This window comes from Macrosteles quadrilineatus, unplaced genomic scaffold, assembly GCF_028750875.1.
Source record: "Macrosteles quadrilineatus isolate MER2022 unplaced genomic scaffold, UCM_ALF_1.0 Scaffold_1__1_contigs__length_201487025, whole genome shotgun sequence".
Classification (NCBI taxonomy): Eukaryota; Metazoa; Arthropoda; class Insecta; order Hemiptera; family Cicadellidae; genus Macrosteles; species Macrosteles quadrilineatus.
The window spans coordinates 25,429,701-25,441,837 of NW_026542594.1; the positions used below are offsets into that span (position 1 = coordinate 25,429,701).

Sequence of the window (12,137 nt, forward strand, 5' to 3'; positions counted from 1 at the left end):
ATACGTCGACTTTTATGCATTTCGTAATACGCAAACTCCTCCTAGACGGCTGAATCAATCGTTTTCAAATTTTGGATGGTGATAAAAACCATATCGGTGAGTGCCAACATCTATATGGCGTTAAAAATAACTCTCAGGAATCCGCCCCACTGGGTCTCAAAGTTTCAATGTAATCCTTATGGAAGCAGTATTTGACACATAAACAAAGACATATGATCAGCTGTTGACTTTTGAATGCAGCAGATGAAGAAATAGCTTATAGCATTATTCCACAGATATTAGAACAGAAACGGCATGAATCATAAATATAAACAAATGACGACACTAGCTTGAGGTCCGTGACGTAAGAAGTGCTAAAGGAAGTACTAAAGGTGAGCAGTCTGGAGTGTGGAAACTGTTAATGACGATTAGATTTAGGTATCTGCAATCATAAAATGCTATGGGAAGGAAGGTAAACAGGTCCGTGACGTAGGAAGTGGTGAAGGAAGTAGTAAATGCGAGCAGTCCGGAGTGTGGGAACTGTTTATGACCATTAGATTAAGGCATTGCAATCCTATGATGCTATGGGAAGGGAGGGAAACAGGTCTGCTACGTAGGAAGTGGTAAAGGAAGTAATAAAGGCGAGCAGTCCGGAGTTTGGGAACTGTTTATGAGGATTAGATTAAGGTATCTGCAATCTAAAATGCTATGGGAAGGGAGGTAAACGGGTCCGTGACGTAGGAAGTGGTGAAGGAAGTATTAAATGCGAGCAGTCCGGAGTGTGGGAACTGTTTATTACCATTGGATTAAGGCATTGCAATCCTATGATGCTATGGGAAGGGAGGAAAACAGGTCTGCTACGTAGCAAGTGGTGAAGGAAGTAGTAAAGGCGAGCAGTCCGGAGTGTGGGAACCGTTTATGACGATTAGATTTAGGTATCTGCATTCTAAAAATTATAAGGGAAGGGAGGAAAACGGGTCCGCGACGTAGCAAGTGATTAAGGAAGTAGTAAAGGCGAGCAGTCGGGAGTGTGGGAACTGTTTATGACCATTAGATTAAGGCATTTGCAATCCTATGATGCTATGGGAAGGGAGGGAAACAGGTCCGCTATGTAGGAAGTGGTGAAAGAAGTAGTAAAGGCGAACAGTCCGGAGTGTGGGAACTGTTTATGACGAGTAGATCAAGGTATCTGCAATCCAAAAATGCTATGGAAAGGGAGGTAAACAGGGTTGTGGCGTAAGAAGTAGCGAAGGAAGTAGTAAAGGCGAGCAGTCCGGAGTGTTGGAACTGTTTGTGATGATTAGATTAAGGTATCTGCAATCATAAAATGCTATGGGAAGGGAGGTAAACAGGCCCGTGACGTAGGAAGTGGTGAAGGAAGTAGTAAATACGAGTAGTCTGGAGAGAGGGAACTGTTTATGACCATTAGCTTAAGGTATTTACAATCCTATGGTGCTATGGGTAGGGAGGGAAACAGGTCCGCGACGTCAGAAGTGGTGAAGGAAGCAGTAAAGGCGAGCAGTCCGGAATGTGGGAACTGGTTATGACGATTAGATTAAGGTATCTGCAATCATAAAATGCTATTGGAAGGGAGGAAAACGGGTCCGCGACGTAGGAAATTATGAAGGAAGTAGTCAAGGCGAGCTGTCCGGAGTGTGGGAACTGGTTATGACGATTAGATTGAGGTATCTGCAATCATAAAATGCCATGGGAAGGGAGGAAAACAGGTCCACGATGTAGGAAGTGGTGAAGGAAGTAGTCAAGGCAAGCTTTCCGGAGTGTGGGAACTGTTTATGACCATTGCATCAAGGTATCTGCAATCCTAAAATGCTATGGGATGTAGGTAAACAGGTCCGTGACGTAGGAAGTGGTGAAGGAAGTAGTAAATGCGAGCAGTCCGGAGTGTGGGAACTGTTTATGACGATTAGATTAAGGGATCTGCAATCCTAAAATGCTATGGGAAGGGAGAGAAAAGGTCCGAGACGTATGAAGTGGTGAAGGCAGTCGTCAAGGTGAGCTGTCCGGAGTGTGGGATCTGTTTATGACGATTAGATTAAGGTATCTAGCGTGTTGAGTGTGGGAATGGATTAATGTATCTGCAATGCTAAAAGGCTATGGGAAGAGACTGTAGACTGTAGGTTTAAATAACTACGAAGCACGAATCGATACATATTTCGATACATGCAATCGTTTACAATATAGAAATTTACAACTGAGTTGACAACAGCTGATTTTTACTCCATAGAGGATACAAACTATTTTTCCTTCCTAAAGAGTAAAAATGCTACTTTAGACCCGTAACGCATGCTTTAAAAACAACTGGTATTACTGTAGTATGACCAAAACAATATAATATAAACTCTTGATGACTCCGCTCAATTTTGTGGACGCCTCTGCAAACGCCACCTAGTAGAATTTTTTTCACATCAACATTCAGACTGGAGTCGGAGACTATGATGCTTTTATTGTTAGATGGTGCAGTAGGCTACATATTTTTTACTAGTATGCCTACTTAACAGAAACAAAGGTTTATTTCTTTGAAGTGCTATTCATTTAAGTTATTTTAATCACTTAACAACAGCTTTTGTCAATAAGATAGACAAATAAATAAGGAAATAGTACGGCATTCTCACCTAAAAATCACTTCTCGCGTCTATATTTACACGAATCAATGTCTTATTCTTACATTTTTTTTCAAATCTAAGTTCATATTCGTGAAAATCTTTCACACAAAAACGAGAATTGTTTTAAGATGTCTAATTTTACCCAAGAATAGCAGGAAGCCATTGTTGCTGACGCGGCGGATCGCTTAAAATCTTAGAACACTGTATGTATTATTCATTTTTAATTGAGCTTTCGTAATTATTCTTGCATCCAGGCACATCACATTTATCTGACATGCTGTAGTAACAAGCTCAATGTCATTACTAATGATTAAGGATAGTAGAAACACATTTATGTAAGTCGGTACGCGACTCCTCCATTCAATGTAATGCTAAGATGACCGCGCACCAAGACACGGATGCGACGTTGCCACGTTTCGCTCGCCACGGCCTTGTATTAGAGGTGGCTGTGGTACAATCCCTATTAAACTCAATAATGCCGTCAACTTCCACATAAGCCGGACACCGTTTATTTAAGACGGGCCTCTCCCGCCAGCTAAGCCACACATTATTGAGCTTAGTATGGATTGCAAATGTAAGGAATTCAAAACCTGTGCATGTAGAAAGATCTCAACGCAACACTCGTCAGTGTAATGCCTTCGCCAAATGACCTACCATGCCATCGTCGGCCTAGCGAGACAAGTGCCTCTATAAGCACACTAGTGCTTACAGGTGAGATTCAACGAACTAATGCCCTGAGCTATACTTGGGCTTAGGTTTTAAAGATAATATTTAATATCTGTAATTTAATTTACTTATATATTTTAATTTTATAAATTGTACAACAATCAAAACCCCTACTTATATAAGTGGTTTAGCACTAAGTTTTAGCGAATTTACCATATAGGGAGTAAGCAAATTTCGTACATTTTTAAGGTATTCAGTTGTATTTCTATTGTAATATATATTTTGTAAAAACTGTAAACAATGATTATTTTAAACGAAATAAAAGAAATTTTGATTTGATTTGATTTGAGCTATTACCCTAGTACTCATGGTACTCATGGACCCGGGAGCGATTTACTTTTTTGTTTTGAGGTCCCTAGAGGCCAAAAACACCATCCGTTCAAATTCACATATATATATTTATAGGGTGTCCCGTAATTAAACAGCCAAACTCCGGGAAATGGTTCTATGGGTCAAAATACATTCTTTTCTAAAATCACTTTGTTAACCAGATATCCGCCATTTTGTATTTTTTCATAAACCTTTTTATTTTTGGATTTTTTTTCAACCGATCTTTATAAAACATGGTATGTAGGTTAAGGTAGAAGAGTCCCATGTTAAAAAAAAAAAATCATCTTGATTCAGCTTAAAATTTCAAAATGGCAGCCATTTTAATTTTTTTAACATAAAATACTCAAAAACGGCTAATTTATGAAAAAATTTCTAAAACACTTTTATTTAGCATTTTTTATTCCCTATCAAACGATACCAAGTTCAAAAAGATCGAATAAGAAATGGCGGAAATATTACGATTTTTAGTTGTAAAAAGGGGCAAATCTGACTAACTTCTGCCTCACTCCATTTTACAACTAAAAATCATTATATTTCAGCCATTTCTTATTCGATCTTTTTGAACTTGGTATCGTTTGATAGGGAATAAAAAATCCTTAATAAAAGTGTTTCTGGCATTTTTTCATAAAATTAGCTGTTTTTGAGTAATTTAAGTTTAAAAAATTAATACACCCGCCGCAGCAAACCTGCAGACTAAGCGAATTTCAACTTGTTTGATTACATTATTACTAAAATATTTCCATGAATAAGACATAATTTATTTCCAAATTAAGTAACATTAGATTTAATGAGTGCTTAGGTTTGCTGCTACGGGGAAGGTAAAAAGTTTTTTTTGACCATTCGTCAATAAGATGAAATAAATAAAATAATTTATTTATTTCAATAGGATGAAATAAATAAATTTGCCAAATTTTATCAACATATATCCATAAACAAGTAAATTACAACAGTTTTCATTTTCTCCATAAGAATAACATGGGAATTTTAAAATGCACTATTTTTGAATTTTCTCCGTGATTGTTAGGCATACAACAGCGCTTCAATATACTAAATTATTTCTTTTTTAAAGCTCTACAAAACGGTTTAGAAAGAAATTGAAATTTTTTTAGTTTTTAGGGTTAAAAATGGGAAAACCCATTTTTACCCCATAAGACCCCCCATAAACCCCCGTTCCCATTGTCCGATTATGCTGGTTCGCGAACTCGTTCGAATAAACGTAGGATTACACGTTTGTACCAAATTTCATCAAAATCGGATCATTTTTGCTCGAGTTATCGCGCTAACGGATACATATATATGAATTTGAACGGATGGTGTTTTTGGCCACTATGGATCTCAAAACGAAAAATTATATCTGTCCCGGGTCCAGGTCTTACCATGAGCCGCCATTTTGAAATTTTAAGTTGAATCAAGATGATTTTTCTTCCTGACATGGGGCTCTTCTACCTTAACCTACATAACATTTTTTTTAAAGATTGGTTGAAAAAATCCAAAAATAAAAATGTTTATGTAAAGAATACAAAATGGCGGATATCTGGTCAACGAAGCGATTTTGGAAAAAATGTTATTCTTGATTTTCTCTTTATTTTGACTCATAAAACCATTTCCCGGAGTTTGGCTGTTTACTTACGGGAAACTCTGTATATAGCCTATATGTGTCCGTTAGCAAGATAACTCAAGCAAAAATGATCCAATTTAGATGAAATTTGGTATAAACGTGTAAACCTACATTTATGCAAACAAGTTCGCGAACCAGCATGATCCGACTATGGGAACAGGGGTTTATAGGGGTTTTATGGGGTAAAAATTGGGTTTTCCCATTTTCGACCCAAAAAACATAAAATTTAGCAATTTCTTTCCAAACCATTTTGTAGAGCTTAAAAAAACAAATAATTTAGTATATTGAAGCGTTAAAAATTAATTTATAACTTTTATATTACTGTACCTACATTAAACTTTCCGCTATAAGTAAACTGTTGTGGTTTGCTTGTTTATGAATGTTCATAAACAAGCAAACCACAACAGTTTACTTATAGGTTATAGGATATAGTTTTCAAAATATGTATTTTGATCAAATTTGTAAAATGCACTCGTTTCTTACTAAAATATTAACATTAAAAAAGACACTTTTTTAACCCTCCCTGTTACAGCAAACCTACGTGCTCGTTAAACTAATTATATTTAAATAGGGAATAAATGTGACATTTTAGTGTAGGTAAATCCAATCGGGCAAATGGAAATTCGCTTAGTCTGCAGGTTTGCTGCGACCGGGTTATTATTGATTTTGGTCAGTTTGGACAACAGCTTACAGTGACTTATTAGAACAAATTAAAAAATGTTACTTCTACTGTATAATAGGGTAAAAATTGTGTTGACTAGGAGGTTGGTGTATAGGGAGGGTAGGGCAAGAGAGATGCAAAACTTCTCCACTCTTTTTTAATACCTTACATATATATTAGGTCTAATGCCAACTTTTGATTGTAAAAAATAAGAAATAATCGTAGGCCCTATAATTATTTGAGCAATACCTAAATATTATTTTGAGTTTAAGTGATATCTTTTTTTTCAGTGCTTGAATCTAACTCAAGAGCAGTCCCAACAACGAATGGTGGATTTCATTGATATTTGTTACGATGAAGTAAGCCCAAAACATTACAAAGAAGAAGAGGTAAGTGGCTATTTTTATTTGAAGAAAATCATTAACTTAGATCAATATTTGTTTGAGTTTTTCGCTAATTTCCCATGTAGGGAATAAGTTATACCATAGGTCTCAATGTAAGACCTGGACCCAGGACTGATGTGAAGTAAGTGTTAATGGTAATTTTAAGAACTGTTGGTGTGATAGTCCCTTCCAAAGAGGTCTTCTCGCTGCTTGCTGTTCGTAAGAGACTATGTGAACAGTGGCCCCAGTCGTCTTCTGGAAGTTCACTATGTGCCTTGCAAATGTTTGAGGATGAACAAGATCCCTGACACAGCCAATCTCCGAGCAAAATAGAGTGTTCAATCTTTGGGTTTTGAAGTGCTCTTGGAGCTGTTTGAAAGCTGTACTATAGTCTTCTGGGAAAGGTTTATCAAAGTATCTAGCTTTAGTTATCAAGCTGTACACTTTTGAACCATTAGGTATCTTTTGACAAGCTAAGTGTTTTGATAAATGGCTTTTTCTAAGATTTTTAAGCGTGTTGCTTGAAGACCTAGTTTGGATTCTAGGGACATCACTTCAACTGAGGATAGGAAATTCTCTTGATTTCTTTTATAACTGAATTGAAGAAATAACTATTAATTGCTTATTTATTCCGGGTTAGAAGGGCCAAATGTTTAAAGAATTTAGATAGATGGATAAACTTAGATTAAAATGTAGATGAAGATAGATAAATAGAGAAAAAAACTAGATGCTTCTTAGTGGACTGTATTTCTTCAACCGAACAAAAGTAAACAAGATATAACATAGTTAATATGAGACCAGCTGTTAGAAACAGTAAATTAGGAAAATAACTTTAAACAATGGCCCATATTCCTGATTAACATATAGACGAGTTCTTATCTCAAAAATCCTTTCGGGTTCCCACCCAGTGGCTCTGGAATTTCCCATGTAAACCTTACGAGTCCGAGGATAATAGAATTTTCTCGGATAATCCACAAAATGGTTAAACAAAGGTCGAAGGCACTAAAAAACAACATACGAGTGCTTTAAATAAGTTTATTATACAATAAAAGGACGTACCTGATAACAAAACTTAATAAATGTCATCAATGTCACTATCGTTTGCACTAACGAAACAAACAGTTTGATAATGCTGTAGTGGTAAGCGTATTTAGGGAAAGGGGGAGGGTGAGTCAACAGTGGCAGACAGGGCGAATGACCATGCACGTGCAGATTACTCACCGGTCACGTGATTCATTGCGTGCTAAGTAAACAAAGATCTGCAGTGCCGCTGGTTGCGCCCAAAACTGTTCAAGCACAGTCACAGACCACGTACAGTTGATACTGATATACTGTACAGTAATACTGAACTACTTACTCTACATATTTTGTACTGTACATTATTAATTGTACTGTACTGTATTTGTGATTTACGATTTTTATTGCGGTTTTGTATTTAGTAACTTTTTTTACCTTCATGCACCGCGGATAAACCGCCTACGGATAATTGAGAGTGTATTGTATTAACACCTCTGAAATACTTAATTTTAGTTTTTTTTTCACACAAAAACTAACAGTTAATTGTGAAACACACAATACTAAACCTAAACTTAAATAACAGTTCTTTAACTTTTAATAGTTGCCTTCTACTTGATGCCAATTACTTGAGTTTATTTTCAAAATGTCATTGATTTTCCTTGATACGCAGCCGAGTTTTTTTGTGCGTTGCACCAACAGTAGCTTTAAAAGACAACGTCTCTCCAGGGCCGGATTTCCCAACAGGCCCGGTAGGCCCGGGCCTATGGGCGCATGGTCCCAGAGGGCGCACGGCCGAGAGTATTTTTTTTATACCTAGGCTCTCTAAAATAAAAAGTCATAGTTGATAAAAAAAACTCAAAAGCATTGTGATCCTGAATTTCATAAGAAGAAATAATTGTTAGGAAATGTAATCTATTTTCAGAATCACGCATCAATTTCATTACAAAATTGGTAAAGATCAAAGAACATTGGTTATACGGGAGTAGGCTCTAACGTTGACGATGACGAGCGCCCAAGGGGTATGCATGCTGGCTCGGGCTCGGTACTACTGGTCAGATTGATTAGGGGCGCATGCGTGCTAGACATCACTCTCACCTCAAAAGTTAAGTCTTTTGATTAGTTTACAACAATCTGCAGGATCAAGTTAACATATATAATAAGTTGTGTTGAATATCAAAACAACGATGTCAACGATGTACTTACCTTTCAAATTAACAAACAAATATTAATCTCAGTTTGCATTAGATTTTAGACAAATTCAATACCCTCCAAAACATCAGTAATACTGTCATTTTCTCCTCAGACCTAAGTAAGGTTGGTACGGTTAGCCGGAATATTGCTCTGTTTTGCTTTGGAAACCACTCTGCATATTTAATCTAGATGCAGTACGACCATAGATTAAATATTACTCAAGTCGACTTCTTATGACATTGTTAATTCAAAATTTGTTCATATCTAGTTCATGTTGTTGACACTGGACGTTAGTTTTGACGTAATTTTGTTTCTATTATTTTAGGGTAAGTTCTATGATGTGTGTTTCAATTTCTAGTAAAATAATCAGGAGACGACCTATTTTTAATCATTAGATCGTTTTATTTTGGATAAACTAGGTTTAAACATAGATAAAACATACTCCTTAAACAAAATAACAAGAATTGTTTTCAGCCAATCCAAATCTACTAAAGGAGCAGGTTTAATCTATAGTATGACGCACTGTATGGAGTTCATGTTTTTTGGGCCTGGAATTGGAATCAATGGCCATGTTTTTTTTTTTTCAGGAATGCTCGGGTGGTTGAGTTTTTTGTTTCAGTCCCACCACGGCCACAAACGTGAGCATTTATTAAAAGCATAAAATTGCTAAATAACGTGTTTAAGACGGCATTTTGTTAAGGCTAAACAAGTCAATTCTTAAAAAAACCTTGCTCTGATTCCAAAGAGGAGTGTTATTCAAGCAGTTAACTTAGGCCTATGGGAATTATATAGTTTTTAATAAAGGTTTGAAGAAATGTGACCAGACTAGGGGGCGGAAAATTATTTGGGCCTAGGGGCGCAAAAATGCTAAATCCGGCCCTGCGTCTCTCTAGCACATCTGCTTATTTGCTTGTAATTTTTTTGTTTGATTTCTACTGGTGATGAGTTGACCAATCTCGTCATATGACCACACAAAAGGTCCAGTGCCTGACTGGCCACGAACCACGCCATTACAACCTATCCAAGTTGTGTACTTAGCATAGAGCTGATCTCCCACATAGTTTGAATGCTTCATAGAACTAACACCGTAAACAATATTTAATTTTTCTCAACAACGAAAAAAACATTAATTCAATATTTACTACAAAACATAGGATCATAAGGTTGTTAATCTTTCAGAGGGCGCATTGGTTTTCAAAACGGGAGAGGGTGCACCAGGAGGTTACTTCCAGGTCAATAAAATCAAACATTTATGAAGTAAAATTTGTATTATAGTGCACAAATTAAGTTTTATTTTGAATTTTAAACATAAAAAATGTGTTTAGTGAACTGTTAATTATAAAATAACTTAATTAGATTTTAGCGAATTTCCCATATAGGGAATAAGCTATTACCGTAGGTCTCATGGTAAGACCTAGACCCGGGACCAAATTACTTTTTCGTTTTGAGGTCCCCTGAGGCCAAAAACACCATCCGTTCAAATTCATATATATATATATATATGTATATATATATATATATTTATATTTATATATGTGTCCGTTAGCGCGATAACTCGAGCAAAATTGATCCGATTTTGATTAAATTTGGTACAAACGTGTAAACCTACATTTATTCGAACGAGTTCGCGAACCAGCATAATCGGACCATGGGATCAGGGGTTTATGGGGGGTTTTATGGGTAAAAATATGGGTTTTTCTCATTTTTGACCCTAAAAACATTAAATTTCTAAATTTCTCTCTAGACCATTTTGAAGAGCTTAAAAAAACAAATAATTTAGTGTATTGAAGTGTTTTTGAATGTTCATTGACTACGGAGAAAATTTAAAAAATTGTAAATTTAAAATTCCCATGTTATTCTTATGGAGAATAAATAAACTGTTCTAGTTTGCTTGTTTATGGATATATTTTAATCAAATTTGGCAATTTGGTTTATTTCATACTAAGCTATCAATATTTCAGTTAAAAAAACACACCTCAACATCTTCCCCGTAGCAGCAAACCTAACTACTCACTAAAATTAATGTTATTTAAATAGGAAATAAATCTGAACATTTATAGGGAATATTTTAGTAGAAATCAAGCCGGGTAAATGGAAATTTGCTTAGTATGCAGGTTTGCTGCGACGGGGGTATTATAAATATAAAATTAAACTATTATTCTATAAAATGTTCTAACATAAAATTACATGAAGAAATCTTATACAAGAATATATTCAAGAAGTTAATTTAAATTTTACCACAATGTCCTATGATATGGTTCTAGATTATTTTATGTAATTCCCCTGATGTTTTATGTAATTCAACATAATGGGTATCTTAATACTAAATGACTCTGTACATACGTCGTTCGTGAATCTCCCTTTCAGCACTGGCTAAGAGTATTACAATTGAAAATTTAACTTCTTCACTCATTTTGAAAAAACTATACATTTACTAAATAATGACATGAATCGTAAAAAATAATTATTTACATGCAATAATCAACGCACACACTAAACTAGAGGTCGCACACGGAAGTTGCCTCCAGGCTGGACAAAAATCGGCAGAGCGCACACGGAGCTACTTCCAGCCTCTTACAAAACTGAACAAAACTAAAAAATATAAAATAGTAGGGGTGAGTTTTGACCTTCATTCGATTCTAGGAATGAGGTGCGTGAGGTACAGGGACACTCACACTGCCAACACCACTCAAAATAATATAATCGCGAAAAATAAAACATCCCTGGAGGTTACTTCCGTGATGCGACTTCTGGAAGGTTAATCTTATTAGTTTCTTTAAGATTCTTGTAAGTAATTTCACAAGGATTCTAAACAATACAATAAACGCCATTTCAAACATAATTTTTGTTCAATCTCCTAACAGACTGTTTGTAAATTAACATATGATTGAATTTATATTTGTAAAAACACAAACAAAAACAGTAGGTATTGTATTTTTTAAAGTTTTACAAGCAAGTCATAAGTTAAATAAAGTTTCATTTTTTATATGATTTCATGCAGTTTTCTAATACAAACAATGTTGGACACTCGACATTGTACATTTTGGTCCTTCACCCCGCGATAAAACCACGACCTTAAGGTAAATTTAAATTACTTACAAACTTTGCAATATTTATTCAGTTGTACATTCATTCAAGTTTTATTGAACATTAACAAGCCATGCCAAAGCAAGATCAGTTACAACAATTAGTGAAAGCTAGAAGTAATATTAAGGCTAAACTTACAAGATGTAAAAACTTGTTTGATAAATGTTTAGGAAGTCAGCATGTAAAGGAATTACAACTTAGGCTACAAAAGGTAGAAGGAAGTTGGGTAGAATTTGAAAATGTGCAATCTAAGATTGAAGATATTGATTCAGATTCAGAATTGGATCATGAAGCTGAAAGGGATGAGTTTGAACAGCAATATTTTGTGCTTTGTGCAGAAATAGCTAACTTTATTGAACAACACACGTGTCCACCACCACAAAATGACGTAGTTGTTGTTAATCACAATTCTAATTCAAATAACAGTACACAGTCCTCAGACTCGTCCATTTCAGTTCGACTACCAACCATAAATCTACCAAGCTTTTCTGGGAAGTTTGATGAATGGATGCCCTTCTTTG

General features: G+C 35.5%; 1 protein-coding gene across 1 annotated transcript in view; it reads left to right on the forward strand.

The window, feature by feature from the left end:
- The window catches only part of LOC129005297 (cytoplasmic phosphatidylinositol transfer protein 1), a 57,752-nt gene that overhangs the window by 30,628 nt on the left and 14,987 nt on the right, over positions 1-12,137 (forward strand). The window contains exon 6 of the mRNA XM_054434158.1: positions 6,229-6,327. Coding sequence (XP_054290133.1) covers positions 6,229-6,327 — 99 coding nt within the window. The remainder of the gene's footprint in view (positions 1-6,228; positions 6,328-12,137) is intronic.